Source organism: Gorilla gorilla, chromosome 15 (assembly GCF_029281585.2).
Source record: "Gorilla gorilla gorilla isolate KB3781 chromosome 15, NHGRI_mGorGor1-v2.1_pri, whole genome shotgun sequence".
In the NCBI taxonomy this organism is placed as follows: Eukaryota; Metazoa; Chordata; class Mammalia; order Primates; family Hominidae; genus Gorilla; species Gorilla gorilla.
The window spans coordinates 119,442,361-119,470,117 of record NC_073239.2 but is presented as its reverse complement, the minus strand read 5'-3'; the positions used below and the strand labels follow the sequence as shown (position 1 = coordinate 119,470,117).

The 27,757-nt window shown below is 52.8% G+C and overlaps 1 protein-coding gene and 1 non-coding gene across 4 annotated transcripts in view; both read right to left on the bottom strand.

Moving 5' to 3' along the window:
* Window positions 1–529: 529 nt before the first annotated feature.
* The window catches only part of TECPR2 (tectonin beta-propeller repeat containing 2), a 140,127-nt gene continuing 112,899 nt past the window's right edge, over window positions 530–27,757 (bottom strand). For 2 of the 3 annotated variants that reach the window (XM_031001496.3, XM_063698197.1), the window contains exons 18-20: window positions 5,955–6,096; window positions 5,356–5,505; window positions 530–4,972 (exon numbers count right to left, since the gene is read on the bottom strand). In XM_031001496.3, the coding sequence (XP_030857356.3) occupies window positions 4,818–4,972; window positions 5,356–5,505; window positions 5,955–6,096 (447 nt within the window). In that variant the 3' untranslated portion in view covers window positions 530–4,817. The remainder of the gene's footprint in view (window positions 4,973–5,355; window positions 5,506–5,954; window positions 6,097–27,757) is intronic. The other variant, XM_063698198.1, reaches the window with a different exon arrangement.
* Window positions 1,224–1,325, bottom strand: LOC115930763 (U6 spliceosomal RNA). The gene has a single exon (XR_004067361.1). It is a non-coding gene; the product is annotated as a U6 spliceosomal RNA (small nuclear RNA).

Below are 27,757 nucleotides of genomic sequence, written 5' to 3'. Positions count from 1 at the left end.
CCTGACCTTGTGATCCGCCCGCCTCAGCCTCCCAAAGTGCTGGGGTTACAAGTGTGAGCCACTGCGCCTGGCTCTTAAAAGTAATTTCTTTCTGCTTATAAAATTCATGCTCACTGTAAACACTGGGGATTGAGTAGAGAGGTCCGGCCACGATGCAGGGAAACACTGTCTCAAGCGCCTCACCGCCCCACGTGGTCCCCGGAGGCAGGACCCCTAAGCGCTCACGTACAAGTAAAGGCGCCGACTGACTGCGTCATCTGCACGCATACAAGCACTGCTAGCATTCTGGCATATGTTTCTTTCAGGTTTTTTCTGTGCAGATATATATTACATTTTTTTCTGTGCATATTTATATATATATATGAAACCAGATCAGTTACACAATTTAGTATTTTTTTAACCTTACTGTAGTATAAGCATTTCCCCCATTGTACTTTGTAAATATGATTTTTAAGAAGTCATTGGTGTCTACTTTGTGATATTTGACTCAACCAGCCTTGATGACAAAGAGTAGTTAGAGACAACTGAATTTTTAAAATGTAAATCTATTTTTGGAATAAATAATACATTTACATGGCTGGAAATTCAAAGGATACAAAAAGGCATATACTCCAGGCAACCACTATGACCAGCTGCTGATCACAAGTAGAGAACTTGTTTCTTTTCACCCCTCTTACTCCTCCCCGGAGTTATGAAACATTTCAAACCTGCCAAAAGTTTGAAGTTTACAACAAATACCCTCCAACGTTTGGGTTGTCTCCCTCCCCCTTCTCTCCCTTTCTCCCTCTGATTTCTTACAGAACCACGTTTTCATGACCATGCCCGGGAACTTCACGCTGGCGCCATGAGGTCCTGCGCGTCCGCTTCCTGCACACACGTGCTTCTTAATAGCTGCAGGCTATTTCATGAGAGGAATTTGCTCACGTTAACATGGCTGTTCCCAAATGCCAGGCTGTTTTAAGTGTTTCCTAATTATAAACAGGCTGTGCTGTTTTCCTTGACCTAGGACTTGTTCTTGAGGACAGAAGTGGAGGTGGCGAGATGCAAAGCCTACGTACGGACCGGCTTCCCCAGTAGGGCGGCGCCAATGGGGGCGCTCCCAAGCTGCTCCCATCTCACCTCTGCTTCCGGGGTGCTGGGGGTTTGGGCCAGTGTTCCTTCTGCTTTTGTGAAGGGCCCTTACACTCGACTCGAAGTGCTCCTCCTATTGGTTTTTAATAAATATATTTATGGAAAGCTTTATGAATTTGCGAGTCATCCTTGTGCAGGGGCCATGCTAATCTCTGTATCGTTGCAATTTTTGTATACATGCTGCTGAAGGGCACACTCCTCTTATTGTTGTATAAGTTTTTAAGGTAAATATTCAACATCAATTCCCATTTGTTGCAATTATTTCCCTTCTTTGAGGTTTTTAATTTGCAGCATTTTTACATTTATTTCCTTCTATTTATTTATTTTTGAGAAACAAGGTCTTGCTCTGTCGCCGAAGCTGGAGTGCAGTGGTGTGATCATAGTTCATTGCAGCCTCAAACTCCTGGGCTCAAGTAATCCTCCTGCCTTGGCCTCCCAAGTAGCTGGGACTATAACTGCACATCACTGTGCCCAGCAGCATTTCTATATTTTGGAGAAATCAAATCTATGTACTTATTTTCCTCTGTAGCTTGTCCTATCACTTTTGAGTTTAGAAAGCCTTTGCCATCCAGAAATAAGACAGTTTTCCCACTGGTTTTAGATTCTTTAATCCATTTAATATTATTTTGCCCAGAGAATGAAGCAGTGGCCACATTAGTTGTGACACCCCCCATGCCCCACCCCTGCCGCTCCTTAAGCGCATCTGAGATGCCCTCTCCATTCTGCTCCCTCCCTGTGGGCCTCGCTAGGCTGCTGCCTGGCCCTCCGAGGGTCTGGGCCATGCCATTCAATAGAGTGGCCCCTGCTGGGGCTCCACCTGTCATCACTTAGCAGTTCTCACCCGTTTCTTCTTCCCAGGAGTGACGGGACAGTGAGGAGGCATCAAACAGCACAGGTCTGCAGTTCTACAGAGCTGGCTTCCAGTCCCAGTGCTGTGTGACCTTGAGCAAGTTACCTAACCTCTCTGAGTCTCAAGGGGCTAATGAGACTTCACCTTGCAGGGCTCTGGTGAGAAGCACATTGGGCAAGGTCATGGGCATTTGTGGGTACTAACATTATTCCTCCCTGCCTGCCCCAATAAAAAAATCCCAGTGGGGATTTGAACTGAAATCAAGCTACACCTATAAATTCCTTTGGAAAGAATGAGGTCTTTCCATAATGTGTGTAGTCCTCCATCCAGGAATGTGGAACATATCTTCCTTTATTCAAGTTTCCTTTTATGCCTTCTGGAAAGCTTTGCCGCTCTTCACACGGCCTGAGGTTTCTTGCTGAGGTCATTTCCTGGCACATGGTGTGTCCTGCTGCTGTGCTGGGCGTCATCTTTTGCGTGTGCTGGTTTCCAGCAGGGCACTTCTGCGATATGGTTTCGTTTGCTGGCTGAAGATACAGAACCAGGGGCTCGAACCCCTCCAACGCCTGCTCACACACAGCTCCATGAGGAGGCAGCCCTGGACCTCACCCCACAGCATCCTCCTCAGAGGCTACCATGGGGTGCAGCCAGCTCTGGAGTGGCCATTCCCCCATAACAGCCACTTGGGCAAACCGGTGTGTATTTCAACACCAGCCAGGCCAGGACAGGTCTGCTGACGCACTCTCCCTGTGGTGGGGCTGGGCTGGCAGGTTCTCCCTTGCACTGCCCTCATGAGTGTCGGCTGAGGGCACTTGTCACAGCTCAGGCACCACACTCGGCCAGGTTTGGAAAAAGTCTAGTTTATTGCACTGACTCAAAGCACAACTAAAAATTAAAACCAGAAAGAAAACTGTACAAAGCACGAAGCTACAAGTTTAAAAGCATCACCTAGACGCGGGTTTCATTGCACTACAGTCCCATGGGTGAGGAGAGCTTTGCCATCCGTGAGGCGCCGGGCAAGGCACAACAGACACAGAGAGGTGCAGCCCGGCCTGGGGCTGCCTCTGCTGCCACCAACTTTTACAAAAGGTTCTAGAAAAGGGAAGTGTGAAGTCAGATCTGGGATTTCGGCATCTTGACCTCATTTGGACATGGAAAACCTCCACTTATGTGGCTGGCTGGGTCCTGTCAGAGAACATATTTTATCACCCTCCACCTGCGGCCTGGGGGCTCCCTGACACCAAGGACTGGGCCTGGGCCAGAGGCAGGCTAAAAAAAGCAGCCAGCCTGGTGTCCTGTCCTGAAGCTGCCTCCGGGAGGGGGCGGGATGTGTGGCAGGGCGGCCTAGCCTTCACACGCAGATGCCAGTGGGCGGGGTGGGCACTGCCCATTGTCTGAAGGGGCCACAGCAGCCGTCCATAGAGGCACTGGTTTCAACCTGTCGAGTGTCAACCCATACCCTGCAGAAGGCATGGGCTGCCACTCGAAGCCAGCCCGCAGGTCCCGTGACCGCCCTGCCAGTCAAGTCTGTGCGGGGATGCCTGCCCCTCTGAGGCTGCAGGCGAAGACAGTGCAGGCTCAGGACAAACCCGGGAAGGAACAAAGGCCTTCCACTGTTTTCGGAAAATACATATCTCTTCTAAATTTGTAAGATTTGATTTGAAATGAGGTATTTTATGCAGATTTGTAATACAACAAAAAAGGCAATAATTAGTAGACTCATCCTCTGAGGATGCATCTGGTTTTAGGATGTCCGCCAGCAGCATTAGTTAAATACCATTCCAAAGACATTTCTAAGTGAGCGACCCTTGCTCAGCTCCCCCACGCCCCATGCACCCTCCTGTGCCGTCCCTACCTGGGACACACGTGCACACATCCAGGTTCCATTTGCACCCATCAGGCTTTACTGTTTCAGCTGAAGTGTGCTCTCCAGGAGGCGGGCAGCTTGCGCCGTGTGTGGGCAGTGAGGTGTGGTGTGGTGTGGTGAGATGTGGTGAGGTACGGTGCGGTGCGGTGCGGTGCAGTGCGGTGTGGGGTGTGGTGTGGGGTGTGCTGTGGTGAGGTGAGGTGCGGTGTGGTGAGGTGAGGTGCGGTGTGGTGTGGGGTGTGGTGTGGTGTGTGGTGAGGTGTGCTGTGGTGAGGTGAGGTGCGGTGTGGTGTGGTGCAGTGCGGTGTGGTGTGGTGTGGTGAGGTGTGCTGTGGTGTGGTGAGGTGCGGTGTGTTGTGTGTTGTGGTGTGCATGTGCGTGGGTTCTCTCCTGGTATGGCCAGTGCTCTCCTCTCAAGCCCGGCCTCGGCTTCCTGGCCAGAGCGTCTGGCGTGGAATGTGCTCTGCAGCTTTGTCTCTGGGGGGACACCCCCCTATGATGGGACAAAGCCATCACCGAGCACATCCTGCGCTGCAGAGAGCTGACCTTTCGCTCCATCTGGCCCTGGGGCTACTAATGTGGAAAGAGGCCCTGGGCCAAACCAGCTGCCCGGCTACCCTTGGTTCTGGGAGGCCTCCGGAGACCACTCCCACCAACAAAAGCTGGAGCTATCTGTGGATGAGACCAGGACGGCAGCACGTGGGTAATCGGAGTGCATGCAGCCGGGCAGTCGCCACTGTCCTGAGCTACGAGGCGCCACTGCTGCAGCAATCACGCCAGCCACGGGTGGAGGCTCTGGGTTCTGGAACGAGACAGAAACCAACATAGATGAAAGTAAGTGTGCGGGTCCGACCTGGCCAGAGGTGTCTGGACAAGTGTTGAGGCAGCACGTCCACCAGGGAGTGACTCCGAAGCCACCGTGCCCACCACAGACGCCGGGCCCCTCCGCGTGACTCTGCCAGGGCTCCTTCAGATGACCTCCCACTCGTCCTCCAGGTCCTCAGGGTGGGGCATGGCGGCCTGGCTGCTCTTCTGGGTGCCGTGCAAGTGGCTGAACGTCTTTGTCAGCCGCTGGAGGAGGTAGCCGGGCGGGCCCACAGCCCACAGCTCATCTGACGCAGTCACTGCAGGGACAAGAGCCAATCACATACTTGTCAATCACACAGCCTGTGGGGTGGGCACAGATGGAGCTGGGAGCTTGGGCGCAGGTCTGGGCTTGCCACATTCTAGGTGGGGGACACTGGACAAGCCACCATCTCCATGTGAACTTCGTACCCTCAGCTGTAAGTGGATGTCAACAGCACCTTGTCCTTGCCCAGGAGACTCTGGCAGAGCCCAGGTGTCCAGCCCCTTCCCTCCCTGGGACACACTCCTGGCTTTGCCCTCAGTTCTTGCTTTGAGAGAGTGGAGCCCAGTGGGGTCGGCTTCTTTGAGAGCCCCCCGACATGGTCCACAGGAGCCCTGGGAACCCCAAGGGGCCTTAAGCCCACTGGCCCCGGGCACCTGCCTGTGAAACACGACACGCTGCCGGGAATTTTCTTCCAGTAGTCCCCGGCGGGGTTCTTGTCTGTGACGCCGTACCGCCGGGCGAGGTCTCCGTTTGGACAGCGGGCCCACACGGTCCTGGTGCTCAGCGCCAGCTGGCAGGCCTGCAACCCTGTGGGCAGACAGGGTCCCCCCTGAGCCCCTGCCATGGACGGGATGGGCCGCTGCTTCCCCAGCCCACTCTTGTGACGCTGCACACCTCCACCAGGGTCCCTGCGGGGACGGAGTGCCCATGATGGGCTGGGCTTGGGGCAGGAGCCGAGGGAAAGGACGCCCAGTTGGCAGGGCCAGCAAAGCCACTGAAAGCCAGAAGTCAAAGGACAGAAGGGCCTGGGCAGTGTGCAAACTGCCCTCCCACAAAAGCACCAGCAGGACGGCCTGGGTTCCCCTAACAAGGAACATGACAGGAGGCTTGTCCCCTGGCCCAGGAAGCAGCGGCGACAGCACAGCCCCAGCACAAAGGCTGCCTCACAGACAGCGGCCTGGAGGGAGCGCCCAGCAGCCCCCAGTGATGGTAGCCCCGGCTGGCCGGCACCACAGGCCCTGTCTGCAGGCTCCTACCTGGCACATGCTCCCAGGCGGTCCCCACAGGCATCTCCTCGGTGATCCCGGTCCGCACGTGCACGTTCCACCTGCTATCAAGCACCCACAGCATCTGGTCGTTGGGGCTGGAATGGACGCTGACCAAGCTGACCCCGGCGGGCTGGAAGCGGGAAGGGACTTTCAGGGAAGGCAGGAGTTGGGTGACAAGAGAAAGGACAGGAGACTTCCGGAACTGGGGACATGTTAGTGGCAGCATGCAGCAGCCAGTGTGGGCCCCGCAGGAGGCAGAGAGGCCACGTCCTGCCCCTGGTGCCAGTCTCACGGGGGAGATGGTCACTTGTCTCCAGAATGTCAGGTGGGCCAGACTGAGGGACAGCCCAGCAGATACCAGCATGGACTCCAGCAGGAGGCCAAGAAGGGCAGGGATGGGTGAACAGAGAGTGGAGGAATGAGAGGAGAGGTCCGGCGGGCCTGGCTGTGAAGGACCATGGTGGGCACTGTGAGAAACAAAAACGCCAGCCCAGGAGCCCCCGCCACCTGCCTGTTCTGCCCTCACCATCCTGGCTCAGCTGAGGCCCCTCTCCTCTAGGCACAGCTGTCCTCCCGAATGTGCTGCCGGGCAGGCAACATCTGCGTTGACCAGGCCGCGGCACAAGACTGCCGCCCTGCCCTGGTCCTTGGGCAGCCTCTGTCCATGCTCAGCATCTCCGGTCCTTTGTCTGCTCTTCACAGGGCAGGAGGAAGTCCCTCCAGTGTCCTGTTTGCTGTCCACCGGCAAGTCCAGTTTGCCCCAGGGCTGCCCACCCCTCAGTTGGACCAGGCCTCCGTGCCCGCGAGCACAGCACTGTCTGGAGGATCTGGGCCTCTGGTCACCAGCAGTGCTGGTGGGTGACCCGAGCCCCGAGGGGCTGGCTGTCCCCCACTGCCTGGCACTGCCTGCTTTTCTGGAACCCACAGTCTTCCCTGCTACATCTGTGGTCTTGGGTCCCTGCCCTCCTGGTCGGCCTCCATGGGACCGAGCGGGCCACCCAGTGGAAACTGGCAGATCCCTCGCTGCCGCCACACATCTCCTGCTCCTTGCTTTGTGCTCAGGGCTGCCGTGAATACAATCACACTGGATGCCCTGTGCCACACTCTGGCCGCACAGTGCTCCTGTCATAGTGCCCGTGTCACACACTTGCCGGGGCCAGACACTCTCAGGGCCCTCAGACAGTGGGACCTCCCTCCACCTGCACCTCCCCGATCGAGGTGCCCTCTCCAGGCTGCCCGCATCCTTACCCGCCGACTGCTCTGGGCAGGGGCCCCTAACTGTGGGCTGATGAACACATGTATGAAATGCCTCCCGTGGGCACCAAGTCTCACACCTCAGCCCCAGGGCCAGTCCCAGTGGATCAGGACATGGAGGATGGAGAGACAGAGCAGCAAGGAGGACGGGGCGGTGGCCGCTCTTGTCGGCACATCACCACCAGTCACCACCGCCTGAGCCAGTGCTTGCCTTTGCTGCTGCTAGGTCCTCTAGGGACCAACCGGTCTTCCCAGACATGGCAGGCTTCTTCCCCAGCCGCCCGGCCTCCCCAACCAGCCCTGCTTTGCAGAGTGATCACAGGCCTCTCCCCTCCCTTCCCTGGAGTCCCTGCATCCCCCTGGAATGGGGGCTTAGCCTAGAACAGTGCTTCCCCAAATCTGTGCCTCTGAATCCCAGGTCCATGGAATGGAAATAGGTGTGATGTATAGAAAGGGGGTTCCTTTCTTAACAGAAAGTTAAGCTAAGCTCAGAGGGAAGGTGGTGAATAGAAATCCCAAACACATCCAGACTTGGTCGCAGCTCCACAGCTGAAACACTGACAGGCACAGGGCCACCCCCTCCCTCCTGCCCCCACCTGATTCAGGATGTCAGAAAGTTCTCTTTTAAAAAAATTTTTTAAAGACAGGGTCTCGCTCTGTCACCCAGGCTGGAGTGCCCTGGCGCAATCCCGGCTCACTGCAACCTCCATCTCCCTGGCTCAAGTGATCCTCCCACCTCAGTGTCCCAAGAATCTGGGACTACAGGTGCACACCACCACACCAGGCTAATTTTTGTATTTTGTTGTAGACACTGGGTTTCACCATGTTGCCCAGGCTGGTCTTGAACTCCTGGGTTCAAGTGAGCCATTCCCCTTGGCCTCCCAAAGTGCTGAGATTACAGGCGTGAGCCACCGTGCCTGGCCAAAGTTCTCTCTTGTGTGAGCTCACTCAGGGTGCCGCTGGAGTGACTGCAGGTCTCAGCCTGCCAGTGAGGTGAATGAGCTAGTTTAGTTTTTTTTTTTTTTTGAGACAGAGTTTCGCTCTTGTTGCCCAGGCTGGAGTGCAATGGTGCGATCTTGGCTCACCGCAACCTCCGCCTCCCAGGTTCAAGCAATTCTCCTGCCTCAGTCTCCCGAGTAGCTGAGATTACAGGCATGCACCACCATGCCAGGCTAATTTTGTATTTTTAGTAGAGACGGGGTTTCTCCATGTCGAGGCTGCTCTCGAACTCCTGACCTCAAGGTGATCCGCCCACCTCGGCCTCCCAAAAGTGCTGGGATTACAGGCGTGAGCCACCGCACCCGGCCAAGCTAGTTTTTTTTTGAGTCTCACTGTGTCTGGAGTGCAGTGGCGTGATCTTGGCTCACTGCAACCTCTGCCTCCCGGTTTCAAGGGATTCTCCTGCCTCAGCCTCCCAAGTAGCTGGGATTACGGGTGCCCACCTCCAAGCCCGGCTAATTTTTGTATTTTTAGTAGAGACGGGGTTTCACCATGTTGGCCAGGCTGATCTAGAACTCCTGACCTCCAGCGATCTGCCCGCCTCGGCTTCCCAAGGTGCTGGGATTACAGGTGTGAGCCACCGCGCCCAGCCACGAGTGAGCTATTTTAAGAGACACAGAGAGAACAGAGTCCTAGAGTCCTAGCGAGGGGCTCCCTTCGCTGCTCCCTCAGCCCTTTGGTCGCTCACTCCACACATTCGCCCAAGTTACAGGCACAGGCTCTGGAAGCCTTCGTGAGTGGGCTGGATGGGGCTCTCAGGTAGCACCAGAGCAGGCAATTGGACGTAAACACCAGGCTAGGTTCAGATATGGGAGGCACCACCAGGAAATAAAATGAGCAACTGGCAGTGGGTGGTCAGGTGAGGAGGTGGCATTAGGGTTGATGCCCGGAGGACACAGGGCCGCTGAGGGGAGAGAGGGAAGGGTTGGATGGCAGATGCCAGAAGGCTGGGCACCACCCTGGGCAGCGGTCCCAGCTTAAAGCAGAGCGGCACTGGAAGCCCGAGCCACTTTCCATGCAGAACCCCAGATGCACCGGTGAGATCCGAGGGATCCGAGGGAGCCGTGCCTGTGCTGCAGGGTCACCGCAGCCCCTGCCCCTGCCACAGCAGGGAGGCTGGGGCAGGGCGGCCAGCAGGGCTGTGGGATGCAATCCAGGAGGGCAGGGGTGCCAGGACCGAGTCCCCAGGGACCACCTGGAGCGCACTCAGGCAGGTCCCCACCGCTGGCTGTGCCGGGATCAGATGTTTGGGATTTCTATTCACCACCTTCCCTCTGAGCTTAGCTTAACTTGTTTGGCTATGGAACCCCCTTTCCATACATCACATCCATTTCCATCCCATGGACCTGGGGTTCAGAGGTGCAGATTTGGGGAAGCGCTGCTCTAGGCTAAGCCCCCATTCCAGGGGATGCAGGGGCTCCAGGGAAGGGAGGGGAGAGGCCTGCTAGCTGAGGCCGAGGCTGAGGCCACCAGGCTGTGTGGAGGAGAGGCTCCCGCCAGGCTCCCACCTTCCCCACTCAGAAGGCCGCGTGGAGGAGACAGAAAAGCGGCCCAGGCCTCGCCATTCAGCCCACTGGCCAGGGCCCCGACGTGGTGGAGCAGAGCCAGGACTCCCCCACACACTGCCCGTAGTCCTGGCCCAGAGCTGAGACGCGCTGTGGTTTGAAGCCGCTAGCTTTTGAATAGTAAGTCAAGGACAATGGGAATGATGGAGAGAGGAGGAGACGACTGTACTTCAGGGGAAGGGCAAGAACAGCAAGGACCAAAGTGGAGTCTCTGAGGGGTCTCCAGATAGAGAAAGATGGGCGCTGGAAGCAGCACGGTGGCAGGCGGAGAAGTGCTCGTGAGTGGGCAGAGGACGGCTACCCCACATCCCTTTCCTCTTCTCTCCATCACCTCGCAACGTCTCTGGAACATAAAACTTCCCTGTCTCCCTTGGCTCTCTTGCTTCTGGGCTCTGCCCCCTGACGTGAGCCTCCGCCCATTAACAGCCTTTACTAGAAGCCGCTAGAACAGAACATGGTGGGAAGAGCAAGCGGGGCCCAGCCTCACCCTGGCCTTGCCAGTCGTCCCTTCCGGACACACACGCCCCCTCACGCGTTGCTCACCTGGCACGCTGCTGCCCACCCTTCACAACCCCACTCACGCTGCCTGCCAGGCCTCTGGGAAGGGCCCCTGTGCTGCCTGGGAGCTCCCTGCAGGAGGAGGCCACATCTGCCCAGCTCCAGCCCAGCCTGATGCTGAGGAGGTGCGTGGAGGATGGACCCTGGCCACCTGCTTCCCTCAGAAACATTCTGCGTCCCCAGCCCCTCACCCGCTTTTATCCAATAAAAAGAAACTCTATTTTGTATTACTGGAGGAAAATATACATTTGAAAACTACACAAATCCTAAGTGCACAGCATGACAGAGCTTCCCAATTTGAGCTCACCTGTGTGACCAGTGGCTGGCCCAAGAAGAAGGAGAGCCCCAGCCCCGGCTGCTGCCACAGTCCTGACACCAGGGCCTGGGCTGTCTGGGTCTGACTTTACACGACGGAAGCTCATGGCATAGTGGCTTCTCTCCGAAAGGAGGACTGGCACTCCCTGGCAGGGCCCTCACTCTAGGTGGGGGGCCAGCCTGCAGACAGCCCAGGAGGGCTTCAGGAAGGGGTAGGGATGGAGGCCAGGTCTCAGAGGGTGGGAGAGCACAGTCTGACGAAAAGCACATGGGGACACCAGTAAATGCTCTTTAAAAGAGGAAGAGGAAGTCATTCTGGACACATCTTTCCAGGTTTATCATCTTGCCTCATGCCTTTACCCAGTATTTCCCAGACTGGGTTCCATGGTACACCATACCACCCCTACCACTGGCAGGGCTCATGTGGCCCAAGGCCTCGCACCAGCTGTCTCCTGGACACCTCTAATTGGAGGCATGTGATCATTTGTTCGACAAATGAGCACCCACACATGCTGGGTTTTGGGGAAACCTCAACTGCAAACAAAACACTTGTTTCTGCCCACCCAGAGCTGCCATCCTACTGGGGAGGGTGGGGCACAACCCGGACAAACCAATGCCATACTGCGTAACAGAGAGAAGGGCCAGAGGGACACCCTGACTGTGCCCGGAGTGGAGGGGCAGTGATCCTGCCAACACCTAGGGAAGGTACCCAGCAGCCCCAGCAAGTGTAGAACTGAGGGTAGCTCAGGGTTGCAGCAAGGAGGCTGGGAGGCTGCAGCCCAGTGGTGAGGCCAGAGTGGCTGCTAGGGCTGATGGCAGGCTTCAGGCTGAGGGAAGAAGTATGATTTCATTCTGAGTGATGTGGGAAGCTGCCAGAAGGGTGTGAAAAGAGGAAAGGGCTGGGCACGGTGTCTCACATCTGTAATGCCAGCACTTTGGAAGACCAAGGAGGGAGGACTGCTTGAGCCAAGGAGTTTGAGACGAGCCTGGGCAACAGCAAGACCTTGTCTCTACCAAAATTTAAAAAATTATCTGGGCATGGTGGCATGTGCCTATAGTCCCAGCTACTTAGGAATCTCAGGCAGGAGGATTACTTGAGCCCAGGAGTTTGAGGCTGCAGTAAGCCATATTCGTGCCATTGCACTCTAGCTTGGGCAACAGAGCAAGACCCTCTGTAATAATAAACAAAATAAAAGTAAAAAAAGAGGAGAGATGTGGGCTGAGCGCGGTGGCTCACACCTGTAATCCCAGCACTTTGGGAGGCCCAGGCGGGCGGATCATCTGAGGTCAGGAGTTTGAGACCAGCCTGACCAATATGATGAAACCCCATCTCTACTAAAAGTACAAAATTAATCGGGCATGGTGGCAAGTGCCTGTAATTCCAGCAACTTGGGAGGCTGAGACAAGAGAATCACTTGAACCCGGGAGGCAGAGGTTGCAGAGAGCTGAGATCGTGACATTGCACTCCAGCCTGGGCAATAAGAGTGAGACTGTCTCAAAAAAAGCCCAAAAAAACAAAAAAAGAGGAGAGAGGTGAACTAGCGCATGTCGTCTGAGGACCCTTCTGGCTGCAGTGAGGACAAGCTGCAGGGAAGGGCAGGTAGAACAAGAACCCCGTTCCGGACGCTGGTGCAATAAGCCAGGGGCTGGTGGTACAGGCAGGCCCTAAGAGGCCGATGGAACAGGCTTTGGAGGAGGAGCCCATAGCGCCTGCTGAAGGACTAGCAAAGTGGCCCTGGGGTGTCTGCTCTGCTTGAGTCTGGACTTTTCAGAGCAGACGCCAGGCTGGGGCGGAGCTCAGCATCCCGGGTGGTCGCGGCAATCATGACCCCGAGCCACAGATGTCGGGTGACTCGGGAAGGCGCCTCTGCTAAAATACACCGAGGTTTCAACAGACAAAAAAACCAACGCTTGAAAAGTTGGCAAACTCGGGGGTTGCTTTGCTGACTGCTCTCTAGGTTAGTAACAGAGAGGCCTGGTCCTAGCCCTGCCTGGCAGTCCTGCCTGCCGGGGCTCTGGGCACACCCTGGGTGTCATGACATGATGCCTGTGAGGGGCTTCGAGACCAGCAGGGCTGGGCATCAGTGAGGGATGATTTTCTATTAGGTCAGAAACAATGATAATCACTGGACCTCAAAGCAAATGACTTCATCATCTTCCTCTGGAGAAAACCGATTTCTTACGGTCTGAGAGTGGTGCCAGTGGGAAGCAGCACAGGATCTTGGGAGCAGGGAATTCCACTGTTTGCTCACAGTGAGCAAGGAAGGTGCCGCGTGGGGTTAACACACAGACCTGCTGTGCGGCTTTCATCACAGTGACCTGATTCACTGGCGGTCTCAACACACCTTTGCTGTATTTATTTTATAAACTCACTGTATTTTTTTTTTTTTTGTAACTGTCATCTGGATTTGCTTGTTTTTGCTTTATTTTTAGTGGAGGCACTGATGTAAGCGCCTCCACTAAAGTTAGTGTAGATTCTTCTCGAGCCTTTCTTTGGAGGCAAAAGAACTCCCGGCTGAGCCTGGCACTGCTGGTTTGTTAGCTGTGCTGAGTGCAAGAGCGGCTAGCTGTCCCCTGGTTTGTACCAGAAGTCTGGGGCTGAATAAACCCTCATTTAAACAGACAAAACCCAGACACACTCAGGGGCTGTCAGAGAGAGCATGTATCACTCAGGGCCACACACTGTAGGATTCCTTTTTTTTTTTTTTTTGACACAGTTTTGCTCTTGTCGCCCGGGCTGGAGTGCAATGGTGTGATGTTGGCTCACTGCAACCTCTGCCTCTCAGGTTCAAGTGATTCTCCTGCCTCAGACTCCCGAGTAGCTGGGATTACAGGGGCCTGCCACCATGCCCGGCTAATTTTTGTATTTTTAGTAGAGACAAGGGTTCACCATCTTGGCCAGGCTGGTCTTGAACTCCTGACCTTGTGATCCACCCGCCTTGGCCTCCCAAAGTACTGGCATAGAGACAGGGTTTCACCATTTTGGCCAGGCTGGTTTTGAACTCCTGACCTTGTGACCCACTCACCTCAGCCTCCCAAAGTACTGGGATTACAGGTGTGAGCCACCGCGCCCAGCCAGGATTCCATTTCTATGAAACATCCAGAAGAGGAAAATCCCAGGTAGAAATCAGGTGAGCAGCTGCTACAGGCTGGGAGAGAGGAGGAGGGAGGAGGAATGGGGAGTGGCTTCGCATTGGTAGGGGCTTTCTTGAGGGATAAGAATGTTCTGGAACTAGGTTGGGCACAGTGGCTCATGCCTGTAATCCCAGCACTTTGGGAGGCCGAGGTGGGCAGATCACTTGAGGTTAGGAGTTTGAGACCAGCCTGGCCAACATGGTGAAACTCCATCTGTACTAAAAATACAAAATTAGCCAGGCATGGTGGCGCATGCCTGTAGTCCTAGTGTCTCGGGAGGCTGAGGCAGGAGAATCACTTGAACCTGGGAGGCGGAGGTTGCAGTGAGCCCAGATTGTGCCACTGCATTCCAGCCTGGGCAACAAGAGCAAAACTCCATCTCAAAAAAGAAAAAAAAAAAAGAATGTTCTGGAACTATATAGTGACAATGGTTGCACAACATTGCAAATGTACTGTCACTAACGGTAAATCTCATGTGTATTTTATCACAATTTAGAAAAAAAGAAAAAGTAGACGAGCCTTGGTTGTGACAGTGTACTATAGTTTTGCAGTTACCATTGCTGTGAACTGGGTAAAGGGTACTCAGGATTTCTTATAAATACAAGTGCAGTGACCATTATCTCAATAAAAATTTCAATTAGGCCGGGCACAGTGGCTCATGCCTGTAATCCCAGCACTTCGGGAGGCTGAGGCAGGCGGACCACCTGAGGTCGGGAGTTTGAGACCAGCCTGACCAATATGGAGAAACCTCGTCTCTACTAAAAAAAGGTACAAAATTAGCCGGACGTGGTGGCGGGCGCCTGTAATCCCAGCTACTCCGAGGCTGAGGCAGAAGAATTGCTTGAACCCAAGAGGCAGAGGTTGCGGTGAGTCAAGATTGTGCCATTGCGCTCCAGCCTGGGCAACAAGAGTGAAACTACGTATCAAAAAAACCAAAAAAAATTCAATTAAAAAAAAAAAGTAGGCCGAGCACAGTGGCTTACACCTATAATCCCAGCTCTATGAGAGACTGAGGCAGGAGAATTGCCTGAGCCCAGTAGCTTCAGACCTAATCTCTACTAAAAAAACAAAAAAAAAGTAGTAGGTGATCTAAAATTTTGGCTTATTCATATTAAAAACTTCATAAAAATGCAAAAGAGGCTGGGCGTGGTGGCTCACGCCTGTAATACCAGCCCTTTGGGAGGCTGAGGCAGGCCTATCACCTGAGGTCCGGAGTTCAAGACAAGCCTGACCAATATAGAGAAACCCCGTCTCTACTAAAAAAAATACAAAATTAGCCAGGTGTGGTGGCTCATGCCTGTAATCCCAGCTACTCAGGAGGCTGAGACAGGAGAATCGCTTGAACCTGGGAGGCAGAGGTTGTGGTGAGCCGAGATCGCACCATTGCACTCCAGCCTCGGCAATAAGAGTGAAACTCCGTATCAAAAAAAAAACAAACAGGCCGGGTGCAGTGGCTCACGCATGTAATCCCAGCAGTTTGGGAGGCCGAAGTGGGCGGATCACGAGATCAGGAGATTGAGACCATCCTGGCTAACATGGTGAAACCCCGTCTCTACTAAAAATACAAAAAATTAGCCAGGCGTGGTGGCGGGCGCCTGTAGTCCCAGCTACTTGGAAGGCTGAGGCAGGAGAATGGTGTGAACCTGGGAGGCGGAGCTTGCAGTGAGCCCAGATTGCGCCACTGCACTCCAGCCTGGGTGACAGAGCGAGACTCCGTCTCAAAAAAAATAAAAACAAAACAAAACAAAAAACAAACAAAAAAATTAAAAAAAAAAAAAAAGTAGGCCGGGCACAGTGGCTCACACCTGTAATCCCAGCACTACAGGAGGCTGAGGCAGGAGAATTGCCTAAGCCCAGGAGCTCGAGACCTAATCTCTACTAAAAAAACAAAAAAAAAGTAGTAGGTGATCTAAAATTTTGGCTTATTCATATTCAAAACTTCATAAAAATGCAAAAGAGGCTGGGCGTGGTGGCTCACACCTGTAATCCCAGCACTTTGGGAGGCCCGAGACAGGCGGATCACGAGGTCAGAAGTTCAAGACCAGCCTGGCCAATATGGTGAAACCCCGTCTTTACTAAAAAAATACAAAAATTAGCCAGGCATGGTGGCACACGCCTTTAGTCCCAGCTACTCGGGAGGCTGAGGCAGGAGAATGGCGTGAACCTGGGAGGCAGAGCTTGCAGTGAGTGGAGATTGCGCCACTGCACTCCGGCCTGGGTGACAGAGTGAAACTCCGTCTCAAAAAAAAAGAAAAGAAATGAAGGATGCAACTTGTAAGATGGAATAAATAAGGAATTTGAGAGTTAAAATGCTTTGGAAATGCTAAAAAAAATACACAAAGTTTGGTGAGCTGAAAGAGAGAGGAGATAGGGAGGGAGGGAGGGAGGAAGTATGTGTGTGTGTGCACAGCAGGCAAATGGTGTGTGCTTGTTTTTTTGTTTTTAAGTTCAAAATCCAGCTCCTGCAAGGTGGTTTGCTTTTTGTTTTTGGGACAGGGTCTTGCTGTGTTGCCCAAGCTAGAGTGCAGTGGTGCGATCACAGGTCACTGCAGCCTCGACCTCTTGGGGCTCAAGCGATCCTCCCACCTTATCTTCCTGAAGAGCTGGGACTATAGGTGAATGCTACCACACCTGGCTAATTAAATTTTTTTTTTTTTGGTAGAGATGGGGTCTCACTATGTTACCCAGGCTGGTCTCAAACTCCTGGGCTTAAGTGATCCTCCTGCCTCGGCCTCCCAAAATGCTGGATTACAGGTGTGAGCCACCACACCTGGCCTAAGTGTCCTTTAAAGATGGTTTGCAGGGTGGTGATGGGGAGGGAGCCACGCTTCCTTTCTGGGAGTGCCCAAATTATTTAATTATAACTCTTGGATACTTACTGACCAAAGGGGCTGCTCAGGGCTGTAAAGTTTCCCTTAAGCAAGACCTCATGCGGGAAGAAACAAGCTGCTATCCTATGTTCTCAAAAGGCAACAGCTCCAGGATCATTCCTGATTATTATGAACACCTAAGGCTGTGTTTTCTTTCTTTTCTTTTTTTTTTAACCCCTGAGACGGAGTCTTGCTCTGTCGCCCAGGCTGGAGTGCAGTGGTGTGATCTCGGCTTACTGTAACCTCCTGCCTCCCGGGTTCATGCCATTCTCCTGCCTCAGCCTCTTGAGTAGCTGAGATTAAAGGCACATGCCACCACGCCCGGCTACCTTTTGTATTCTTAGTAGAGATGGGGTTTCACCATGTGGGCCAGGCTGGTCATGAACTCTTGACCGCGTGATCCGCCCGCCTCGGCCTCCTAAAGTGCTGGGATTACAGGCGTGAGCCACCGCACCTGGCCCAGGCTGTGTTTTCTTTACTCCAAGCTGCCAACATTACAGGATAAACCATTTCTCCTTTCCAGTGTCGAGAGACTCTCTTGACAGAATGTATTGAGACCTGACTAGACATAAAATTCAAGTTAAGAAGCAAAGTTTTCATGGACGACTTCAATACAGGGTGCTGATGCTGTGGGCAGCCCCCTGCTCAGGGCCCTGAGTGGCTGTTCTCAGGTGCAGGGATTCCTTTCAGCGGTCAGGCGCAGTGACAGCACTGCCTCATTGAGACAATGTGACCTACACACATGACACGTTGTTTCCTGGGATCAAGGCAACCTTGTTTTCGAGTCCATATTCAGTACTTGTGAATTCTGACTCCAATGTGCTCATCCCGTCTACTCCCCAAGAAGAACTCCGTGTGACCACCACCCTGAGATTAGTGTAAGCCCCTGCATTCCTAGGAGAAGCGAGTTGGTTACCTGCAGACACTGGGAAGACTGTAGCCAGCACCTCCGCTGCCTCGTGCTGAGGACACACACCGCCACCTTTGCTAGAGGAACCGTGTACAATCCAGAAGTCGTCCCAGCCCCACTCACCCAGCGATTTTCACTCCAGTCCACTTTCTGTTTTTACCAGACTGCAAGTTCCATGAGGGCAGAACTGTGCTTGCCTCACCTAGTGCCACACCTGGAGCCTGGTGCACAGTAGGTCTTTCATATCTATTCATTCAGGGGCTAGGCTGCTCCAGGGATCTAGCCCCATGCCTAACCACCCTATGTGGGGCTGCTAGAATCATCTGCACCAGGCACTGCACCTCCACACCCACTCTTTCTAGGCTGGGTGGGCTCGGAGGGAAAACATGGTGCTTTCCATTCTCACCACCCTTGGAGCGCCAAGTGCTGTGGGTTTTCAAAGTCACCACTCAAGAAATGTAAATGGCCGGGACTGGTGGCTCACGCCTGTAATCCCAACGCTGTGGAGGCCGAGGCGGGCGGATCACCTGAGGTCAGGAGTTTGAGACCAGCTTGGCCAACATGATGAAACCCTATCTCTACTAAAAATACAAAAATTAGCCAGGCGTGGTGGTGGGCGCCTGTAGTCCCAGCTACTCAGGAGGCTCAGGCAGGAGAATCACTTGAACCCAGGAGGCAGAGGTTGTAGTGAGCTGAGATCGCACCATTGCACTTCAGCCTAGGCAACAGAGCAAGACTCTGTCTCAAAAAAAATAAAAAGAGGTCGGGTGTGGTGGCTCACGCCTGTAATCCCAGCACTTTGGGAGGCCGAGGCGGGCGGATCACGAGGTCAGGAGATCGAGACCATCCTGGCCAACATGGTGAAACCCCGTCTCTACTAAAAATACAAAAAAATTAGCTGCGTGTGGTGGCGGGCGCCTGTAGTCCCAGCTACTCGGGAGGCTGAGGCAGGAGAATGGTGTGAACCTGGGAGGCGGAGCTTGCAGTGAGCCCAGATCGCGCCACTGCACTCCAGCCTGGGGGAGAGAGCGAGACTCCATCTCAAAAAAAAAGAAAAGAAAAGAAAAAGAAAACACAAGTGTCTGGGGCTCAGACCACAGTTCTTCAAACTTCTTGTAGCTGAGCTTTTATCATAGCTTTTATCAACACACGTGTGCGCACGCACACACACACTCACACGTTCCTCAGTCAGAATGTGGTAAACCCAGGCTGAAAAACAAAAACATGCTGAAGATTTCACAGCCCAAGGAAACATGTATCTAGACAGACCATTTTGGCATGGACTTATCAGAACTTGGAAGAAATTCAGCAGGAATGTTTCAGGAATACCAGGGTGGACCGAGGGTTTTTGAAGCGGCAGCACAAATCCCCCAGGAAAGACGCCTCTGGAAATAATCCTAACCCAAACAAACCACTGTTATCCAGGCGGCCATTTGTGCTTTCCACATTGCCTTTTCTTTTCCCTCCAAGTCTCTCTCCCTCCCTGTTTTAACCTTGAATCCCCGTAAAGGCTGACACATGCTGAGTTTTACTTTCCCTCAAGGATTCATGGTGCTGCTGTGTGTCTGTCCGTCTATCCGTGCAGCCACAGGGGCCGCTGGGGCGTGTGGGTTGGTTTGGCCCCGTGGTAGCTGTACTTTCTGACTTCTGTTTGGTCTTTCTAGTTCTTTTTTCCCTGTAGCAGACCCTCTTCCTGCTTCTGGTCTATTCTTGCCAATTTCAGATGGGCTTAAAAACCCGATACCCATGTTAATAGGTCTAGAATTAAATTAAAGGTAAATTCTCAGGGCCAGGGCTGACACACTAGGAGGACCTCCTCTTCGTGGTCTGTGTCCTTAGCTGGAGGAGCCGGGGACCATGATCTCTGAGGCTCCTCGAGACTCTGACCCTGGTACGAGGTGGGTATGGCTGCCTGGGGCCTGCTGTGCTGAGCTCTCTCTCTGTCCTCACTGGCCCGAAGACCAGCAGTTTTCCAGCAGCGCCTGTGGGGCCCTGGCCTTGCAGAGGTGCCTCAGGGCCCCTGTGGAAGGGGCAGTTTCATGGGACCAGTTTTGCTGTTACTTGTTGAACACATCTGGCTTATGTACAAGATTTTATTTAAGGCTGGACAGCTGGGAGTGTTTTTTGTATTTTGTACACACACCTGTAGTCCCAGGTACTCAGGAGGATGAGGTAAGAGGATCACTTGAGCCCAGGAGGTCTAGGTTACAGTGAACTGAGATTGTGTCACTGCACTCCAGCCTGGGTGACAGAACAAGAGCCTAACTCAAAAAAATTTTTTTTTAATTTGAAGAATGGGTCCCACTGCTAAAAAACATTTGGAAACTTCTGGCCCAGCAAAGCAGGGCTCCAGACGCTGGGCTCTGGACAGAAACAGGCTCCACTGCTGCTCTCTTCTGGCCTGTCAGAGGCCTCTCCCTCTCCCTGGTGGGTCCTTCTGCACTGACTCCAGTTACTGCTGGGCCTCTGCATCTGGTCTGAGGTGTGACCTCAGAATCCAGCAAGAAGCTGCATCTGCTAATTGTAGGGGGTGTGCTAAAGAAAACGCTCAGAAGCAGGTTTCCTGGGTGCCTGTCACATTCTGTCCTTCCTGAGCAGGGGCTGGTGGAGCCAACTGGCCACTCTTCCTGTCTACCCTCCAGACCTTGTCACTGATACCAGCCCAATGACTGCGCCATGGCTAGCACCAGGACTCAAACACTGCTGTGAGACAAGTAGAGCAGAAGCTGGACCCAGTGGCACACACCCTGGTCTCTGATAGCTCATTGCCCTGCTCTGTGGCTGACTCTACAGACAGGCTCTGGGAAGCACCTTCTGGATGAGTGCAGCCCAGAGGGAGAGGCCCCTAAAGATGATCTCTGGGCTCTGCTCCTCTAGGGTCATGGCAAGCATCGCGAGGGGCTCCCCTTCCTGCCGCTCATGGTTTTACTGGGGGCACACGCAGGACAGGCTGGGACAAGCTTCCCTAAGTCGTTGTTTAAACTACTGGGTCATAGGTTGTTAAAGCATGATGAGGGGACTGCTGCAGGACCCAGGGCATCCGTTAGAACCCTGTGGTCTACTTCTAGGTATCATGGCCTTCCAGAATGAGAGAAAAGACTTAGAGTTCAGTATGGTGAAGAGGGGTAATAGTTCCTAGAAGCAAGTTTTGAAGAAGAGAGCTCAAAAACAATAGATGTTTAAATGGAGGTATAGGAAAAAAAGGCAACATGGAAAAAATTAAAGGAAGTGGCAAAAAACAATTTAGTTTCCCTCAAAGGGAGCTGGTTCCATCCCACACCATTAGACAGCAGTTTGGGGAGGTTTCATACCTTCATTTGCAGGCAGCATAGTTGTGCTGACGGAACAACTTATAGTGTAACAGGCAGCCCCACCAGCACCTAAATACCACTCAAAGATGTTCAGAGGCTTAGAGGAAAACAGTGGCTATACTCTGAAGACTGTGATACCAGAACCGTGGAGGTGAAGGGGATGAGCTGCACCATGGTGCTCAGCGCTGGGTATGTGCAAGAGTCACCTGCAGGGCACTGAAGAAGCCAGAAGCTTCTGGGCAGTGATAATAATGAGCACACAATTACTCTTTCACTCCCTTCTCAAGCACCACTACCATGAGAGGGAATGGGTTAAACAAAGAAAAACGGGGCGGGCGCAGTGGCTTGCACCTGTAATCCCAGCACTTTGGGAAGCCGAGGCAGACCGGATCACCTGAGGCCAGGAGTTCGAGACCAGCCTGACTAACATGGCGAAACTCTGTCTCTACCAAAAGTACAAAAATTAGCCAGGCATGGTGGCATGCGCCTGTAATCCCAGCTACTCGGGAGGCTGAGGCAGAGAATTGCTTGAACACAGGAGGGGGAGGCTGCAGTGAGCTGAGATCGGGCCACTGCACTCCAGCCTGGGTGACAAAGCAAGACTCCATCTCAAAGAAAAAAGGTTCAAATCTCCTAACGACAGAGAGAATGAGGGGAGGAAGCAGCCATACAATTCTGGAAGCTGGAAAGTGGGGGATGCATGGCAAGGACTCAGCGGGCCCTGGAAGGCTAAAAGCAATGACTCCCCACCCAGCAGCCCAGCCAGATCGCTGTCAGAGACCCGCGTGGCCCACAGGCTCCATGCACGTGCTCAGGGCTTCCAGTCAGCCTTGCTGGGTCTCACTCTTCCAACCAGGGGACTGCCGACATCTGAAGAAACCCTCTGCCATGTAAAAGGCAAATTAGACAGAAAACACACAACTTGGGAAACACGAAGACCAGGCAGGGAGAAGAAACTTCCAAAACATCCTTAGGGAGATGAGAGAAGACTGACTCTACAGCCATCAAACAACAACAGGAACTTTCAGAAATTAAACATGTGATCATGGAAATAATCTGACAGAGGGTTAGAGAAATAAGGTTGAGAATGTCTTCTAGAAAGTAGGATAAAAGCATAAAAAGACAGAAACAGGAGAGAAAAGAAAAGTGGAGGCCAGCTTAGAAAGTCCACAATACAAAAGGAAGCCTCCAGGCTAGGCACAGTAGCTAATGCCTGTAATCCCAGCACTTTGGGAGGCCAAGGCAGGTGGATCACCTGAGGTCAGGAGTTCGAAACCAGCCTGACCAACATGGTGAAACCCCATTTCTACCAAAAATACAAAATTAGCCGGCCGTGGTGGTGGGTGCCTGTAATCCCAGCTACTTGGGAGGCTGAGGCAGGAGAATCGCTTGAACCCAGGGGGCAGAGGCTGTAGTGAGCCCAGATTGCGCCACTGCACTCTAGCCTGGGCAACAAGGGCAAAAACACCAACTCAAAAAAAAAAAAAAAAAAAAAAAGGAAAGAAAAAGGAGGCCTTCAGCCAGAGCAAACAGAAAACAGGACGGGCGCCAGGTGCGGTGGCTCATGCCTGGAATCCAGCACTTTGGGAGGCCAAGGTGGGAGGATTGCTGGAGCCCAGGAGTTCAAAAGCAGCCTGGGCAATATAGTGAGACTCCATCTCTACAAAAAATAATAAAAAAATTAGCTGAACATGGTGCATATGCCTGTGGTCCCAGCTACTTGGGAGGCTGTGGTGGGAGGATTGCTTGAGCCCAGAAGTTTAAAGCTACAATGAGCTGTGATTGTGCCATTGTGCTCCAGCCTGGGTGACAGAGTGAGAGACCCTGTCTCAAAAAAAAAAAAAAAAACCCCACAACAACAAAAAACCCTACAACAACAACAACAACACACAAAAACATAACAACAAAAAAAGGAAAACAAGAGAGGCAGGGGCAGAAGAGGACCCCAGCAGAGGACCCAGACACCCACCAGCACATAGGCTGCAACCACCTGGCTGCAAGCATGAACACAGCCCTCACCAAGGAATACCACTATGTATCTGTTCTTATAACACTAGGAACAAAGAGACCTTACAAACTTTCAGAAAGAAAAACAGGTCAAGTATCAAGGATCAGGTGTTAGAACGGCTTCTGGGCCGGGCGTGGTGGCTCACGCCTGTAATTCCAGCACTTTGAGAGGCCGAGGCGGGTGGATCACAAGGTCAGGAGATCGAGACCATCCTGGCTAACACGGTGAAACCCCATCTCTACTAAAAATACAAAAAAAAAAATTAGCCAGGCGTGGTGGCGAGTGCCTGTAGTCCCAGCTACTCGGGAGGCTGAGGAAGGAGAATGGCGTGAACCTGGGAGGCAGAGCTTGCAGTGAGCCGAGATCGTGCCACTGCACTCCAGCCTGGGCGACAGAGCGAGACTCCGTCTCAAAAAAAAAAAAAAAGAAAAAAGAAAGGCTTCTGGCTTCTCAATAGCAATCCTGGAAGCCGAGAGACAATGGAGGAAGACCCTCAAAATCCTAAAGGAAAATGGTTTCCAACCTAGACTGCTATATCCAGCAAGGTCAAGGGTGAACACAGATGAAAGACTTTTCAGACTTGCAATACCTCCAAAAAGTCACCAACCATGAATCCTTCCTTGGGAACCGACTGGAAGATAAACTCCACCCAAACAAACACAGACACAGAGAGAGGAAGACCCGGGATCCGGGAGAAAGGGGCTCTAACATGAGGGGGAGGTCAAAGGTGACGCTACGACAACAGCTGGGTCCCGGGTAGAGAGAGGAACGAGGCCAGACTGGAGCTGGCCAAGAGGGTGCAGGAGAGATCTCTGCAGGGGGAAGAAATGGAGAGGACACATTCCTAATGTGTGAGACAACTGGCAGAGTTTGGGATTGAATGTGTGAAACTGCACTTAGAAAACTAGATGAGCAGGCTGGGTGTAGTGGCTCATGCCTGTAATCTCAGCACTTTGGGAGGCCAAGGCAGGTGGCTCACCTGAGATCAGGAGTTTGAGACCAGGCTGGCCAATGTGGTGAAACCCCATCTCTATTAAAAATACAAAAAATTAGCTGGGCGTGGTGGCACACGCCTGTTAAGCCCAGCTACTCAGGAGGCTGAGGCAGAAGAATCACTTGGACCCAGGAGTTGGAGGTTGCAGTGAGCAGAGATTGATCGCACCATTGCATGCCAGCCTGGGCAACAGAGCAAGGCTCTGTCTCAAAAAAAAAGAAAAAAAACTAGATGAGCAAACAAGATGATTATCAAGTCCAGGGAAAACAAAGAGTCACACAGACAAGGAACTGCAGGTGTGATTCATCCCCTGCCTCCGCTGTGAAGAGCTCCTCTGTCCTCACAGCAAGGCCCGTGCCCAGGAAGCACTGCAGCTCTGGCAGGGTGGAAGCAGGAAGGGAGGTGGGTGGCTGGGGGAATGGGGGACGGGGGATGCAAGAGCTCTGCATGCTTCTCTTCCCGCAGAGAGTCAACCAGAAACACCTGAAGTCAGGGGATCAAACACAGCTCCCGAAGCAGCATTCAGAGACAGGCAGCGAAAAGAACTGAAAGGAGCTCTCCAGAGAGGGCAAAATTGGCAGGAGAGACATGTTTCTTATAGCACATCTTATAGAACCCACTGACATGTCAACCTACTGATTTTCACATGTGACTTTGTTTTCTTTCTTTTACAGATGGAGGCTCACTCTGTTGCTCAGGCTGGAGTGTGGTGGATGATCCTGGTCTCCAGTGATCCTCCCACCCAGCCTCCTGAGTAGGTGGGACTAGAGGCACATACCACCACACTTGGCATTTCATGTATGACTTTCATGAAAAATAAAAACCAGGCTCGGTGTGGTGGCTCCTATCTGTAATCCCAACACTTTGGGAGGCCAAGACAGGTGGATCACTTGAGGTCAGGAGTTCCAGACCAGCCTGGCCAACACAGTGAAACCCCATCTGTACTAAAAATACAAAAATTAGCTGGGTGTGGCTGGGCACAGTGGCTCACACATGCAATCCCAGCACTTTGGGAGGCCGAGGCGGGCAGAGCACCTGAGATCAGGAGTTCGAGACCAGCCTGGCCAACATGGAGAAACCCTGTCTCTACTAAAAATACAAATACATAGTGGCACTCACCTGTAGCCCCAGCTACTCAAGAGGCTGAGGTGGGAGGATCACTTGAACCCAGGAGGCAGAGGTTGTAGTGAGCTGAGATTGTGCCACTGCACTACAGCCTGGGTGACAGAGTGAGACCCTGTCTCAAAAAAAAAAAAAAAATTAGCCAGGCGTGGTGGCGGGTGCCTGTATTCCCAGCTACTCAGGAGGCTGAGGCAGGAGAATCACTTGAACCCAAGAGGCGGAGGTTGCAGTGAGCCAAGATCACCCCACTGAACTCCAGTGGGCGACAGAGCAAGACACCATCTCAAAAAAAAAAAAAAAAAAAAAACCCAAAACCAAAAAACAAAACTGGCCGGGCACAGTGGCACACGCCCGCAATCCCAGCACTTTGGGAGGCTGAGCGGTGGGAGGATCACTTGAGACCAGTAGTTTGACACCAGCCTGGACAACACAGCAAGACCTCATCTCTACAAAATAAAGATAAAAAAATGAGCCAGGTGTGATGGTGCATACCCCTAGCCATTTTGGAGGCTGAGGCAGGAGTATTGTTTGAGCCCAGGGGTTTGTGGTTATAGTGAGCTATGATCGCACCACTGCACTTCAGCTTGAATGACAGACTGAGACTCTGTCTCAAAAATAAAAAATAGGCCGGGCATGGTGGCTCACGCCTGTAATTCCAGCACTTTGGGAGGCCAAGGCAGGCGGATCACAAGGTCAGGAGATCGAGACCATCCTGGCTAACACAGTGAAAACCCATCTCTACTAAAAACACAAAAGATTAGCCAGGTGTGGTGGTGGGTGCCTGTAGTCCCAGCTACTCGGGAGGCTGAGGCAGGAGAATGGCGTGAACCCGGGAGGTGGAGCTTGCAGTGAGCCGAGATCATGCCACTGCACTCCAGCCTGGGCAACAGAGCGAGACTCCGTCTCAAATAAATCAATAAAAAAAAAAAAAAAAAAAAACCAACCAAGATGCCTGGGCCTCACCCCAGACCTGTTGAATTCATATCTCCAGGGAGGGCCGAGGCCTGGACATTTTTAATAAGCTCCTCTGATGGCTCTAATGTGGATCTGACCCTTCACTTTACTGATAGGAAAATGAAAGTGAAAGGCGAGTTTAAGCAACATTCCCAAGGTCAATTGAATCCACAGGCAAAAAACAAGTATTAGTTGAAGTTCTTCTGATTGCAAGTAACAGATTCTGCCCGCAATGGGAACAGTCCTTCCTGGCTGGCAGGGCTCCAGGACGCTGCAGTCTCCCTGAGCACTGCGCCCCACTGCTGGAAATGGCCACGTGCCATCTTCCCAATGCCTCTCCAAGGCACCTGCGTGCAGGCCAGCTGGGAAGGAAGTCTTGCAGTATCATGCATACAAGCGACGCTGGCTCAGTGAGGTTGGATCAAGGAGACCAAGAGGCACTTGTACAGGCAACTGGTCCAGTCACCAAAAGGAGATTAATGAGATTACAGACCCAGGCTGGGACGCCAGCATGGATTGGCTTCCTCTGCCCCAAAACAATCCATGTCAGAGTCCCCATGTCCACTCCATCCCAATCTCACATCTCACAGATGTGCGCCACAAATCCAGCAAATCAGGCCAAAGAATTTCCACAGCTCACTGCAGACCTTCCCCATTTGGGTCCTGTCCGGCCCTGCTCAAGAGCCTCCAACAGCCCCCGCTGCCCATGGAATTAGCCACAAACCCTCCAGCCTCAGAGTCAAGATCCTCCAAAGATGACCCAAAGGACATCTCATATCTTCTCTTTCCCACTACATCCTTTGTGCATCCTTCACTCCCAGAGGTTCACTGCCAGGAGCCTAGAAGCCCACGGAGCTAATGTCTCACAGTCCTCAGGGTGGTCCAGCAGCCGACAGTCCTCCCAAGGCAGCAGGGAGGAGCACTCTTCCCTACTCAGAAACACTAGGCCAAGCCTCTTTACCTGCTGGTCACTGAAAATGCCCATTGAGTCTCAAGTCCCAGTTCAAACACTACCCATCCTCGGAAACCAGGTTTGGGACCCTGGGGATCCGTATTTTTTTCATGATTGCTTCTATAACCTCCTGCTTCGCTCTTCTTTTAGTCATTTAACTTTCGGTCAGTTAACTCCAAAAACAGCTTCACTCATTTCCTTTTTTTTTTTTTTTTTTTTTGAGACAGGGCCTTACTCTTTCGCCCAGGCTGGAGTGCAGTGGCATGATCTCAGCCCACTGCAACCTCCGTCTCCCAGGCTCAAGCAATCCTCCTATCTCAGCCTCCCGAGTAGCTGAAATTACAGGCATGTGCCACCATGCCCAGCTAATTTTTTGTATTTTTGGTAGAGATGGGATTTTACCATGTTTCTCAGGCTGGTCCTGAACTCCTGAGCTCAGGTGATCCACCTGCCTCGGCCTCCCATAGTGCTGGGATTACAGGTGTGAGCCACCATGCTTAGGCAGCTTCACTCATTTCTGTTCCCTCTGCAAACCGAACACAATGTAGGGTACCCTATAATCTTCATTTAAAACTTTTTTTTTTTTTTTTTTTGAGACAGGGTCTCATTCTGTCACCCAGGCTGGAGCGCACTGACATGATCACAGCTCACTGCAGCCTCAACCTCCCTAGTAGCTGGAACTACAGGCACATGCCACCACACCTGGCTAACTTGTATTTTTCATAGAGATGGGATTTCACAATAATACCCAGGCTGGTCTTGAACTCCTGAGCTCAAGCAATCTACCCGCCTCGACCTCCCAAAGTGCTGGGATTATAGGCATGAGCCACCACACCCGGCCCAT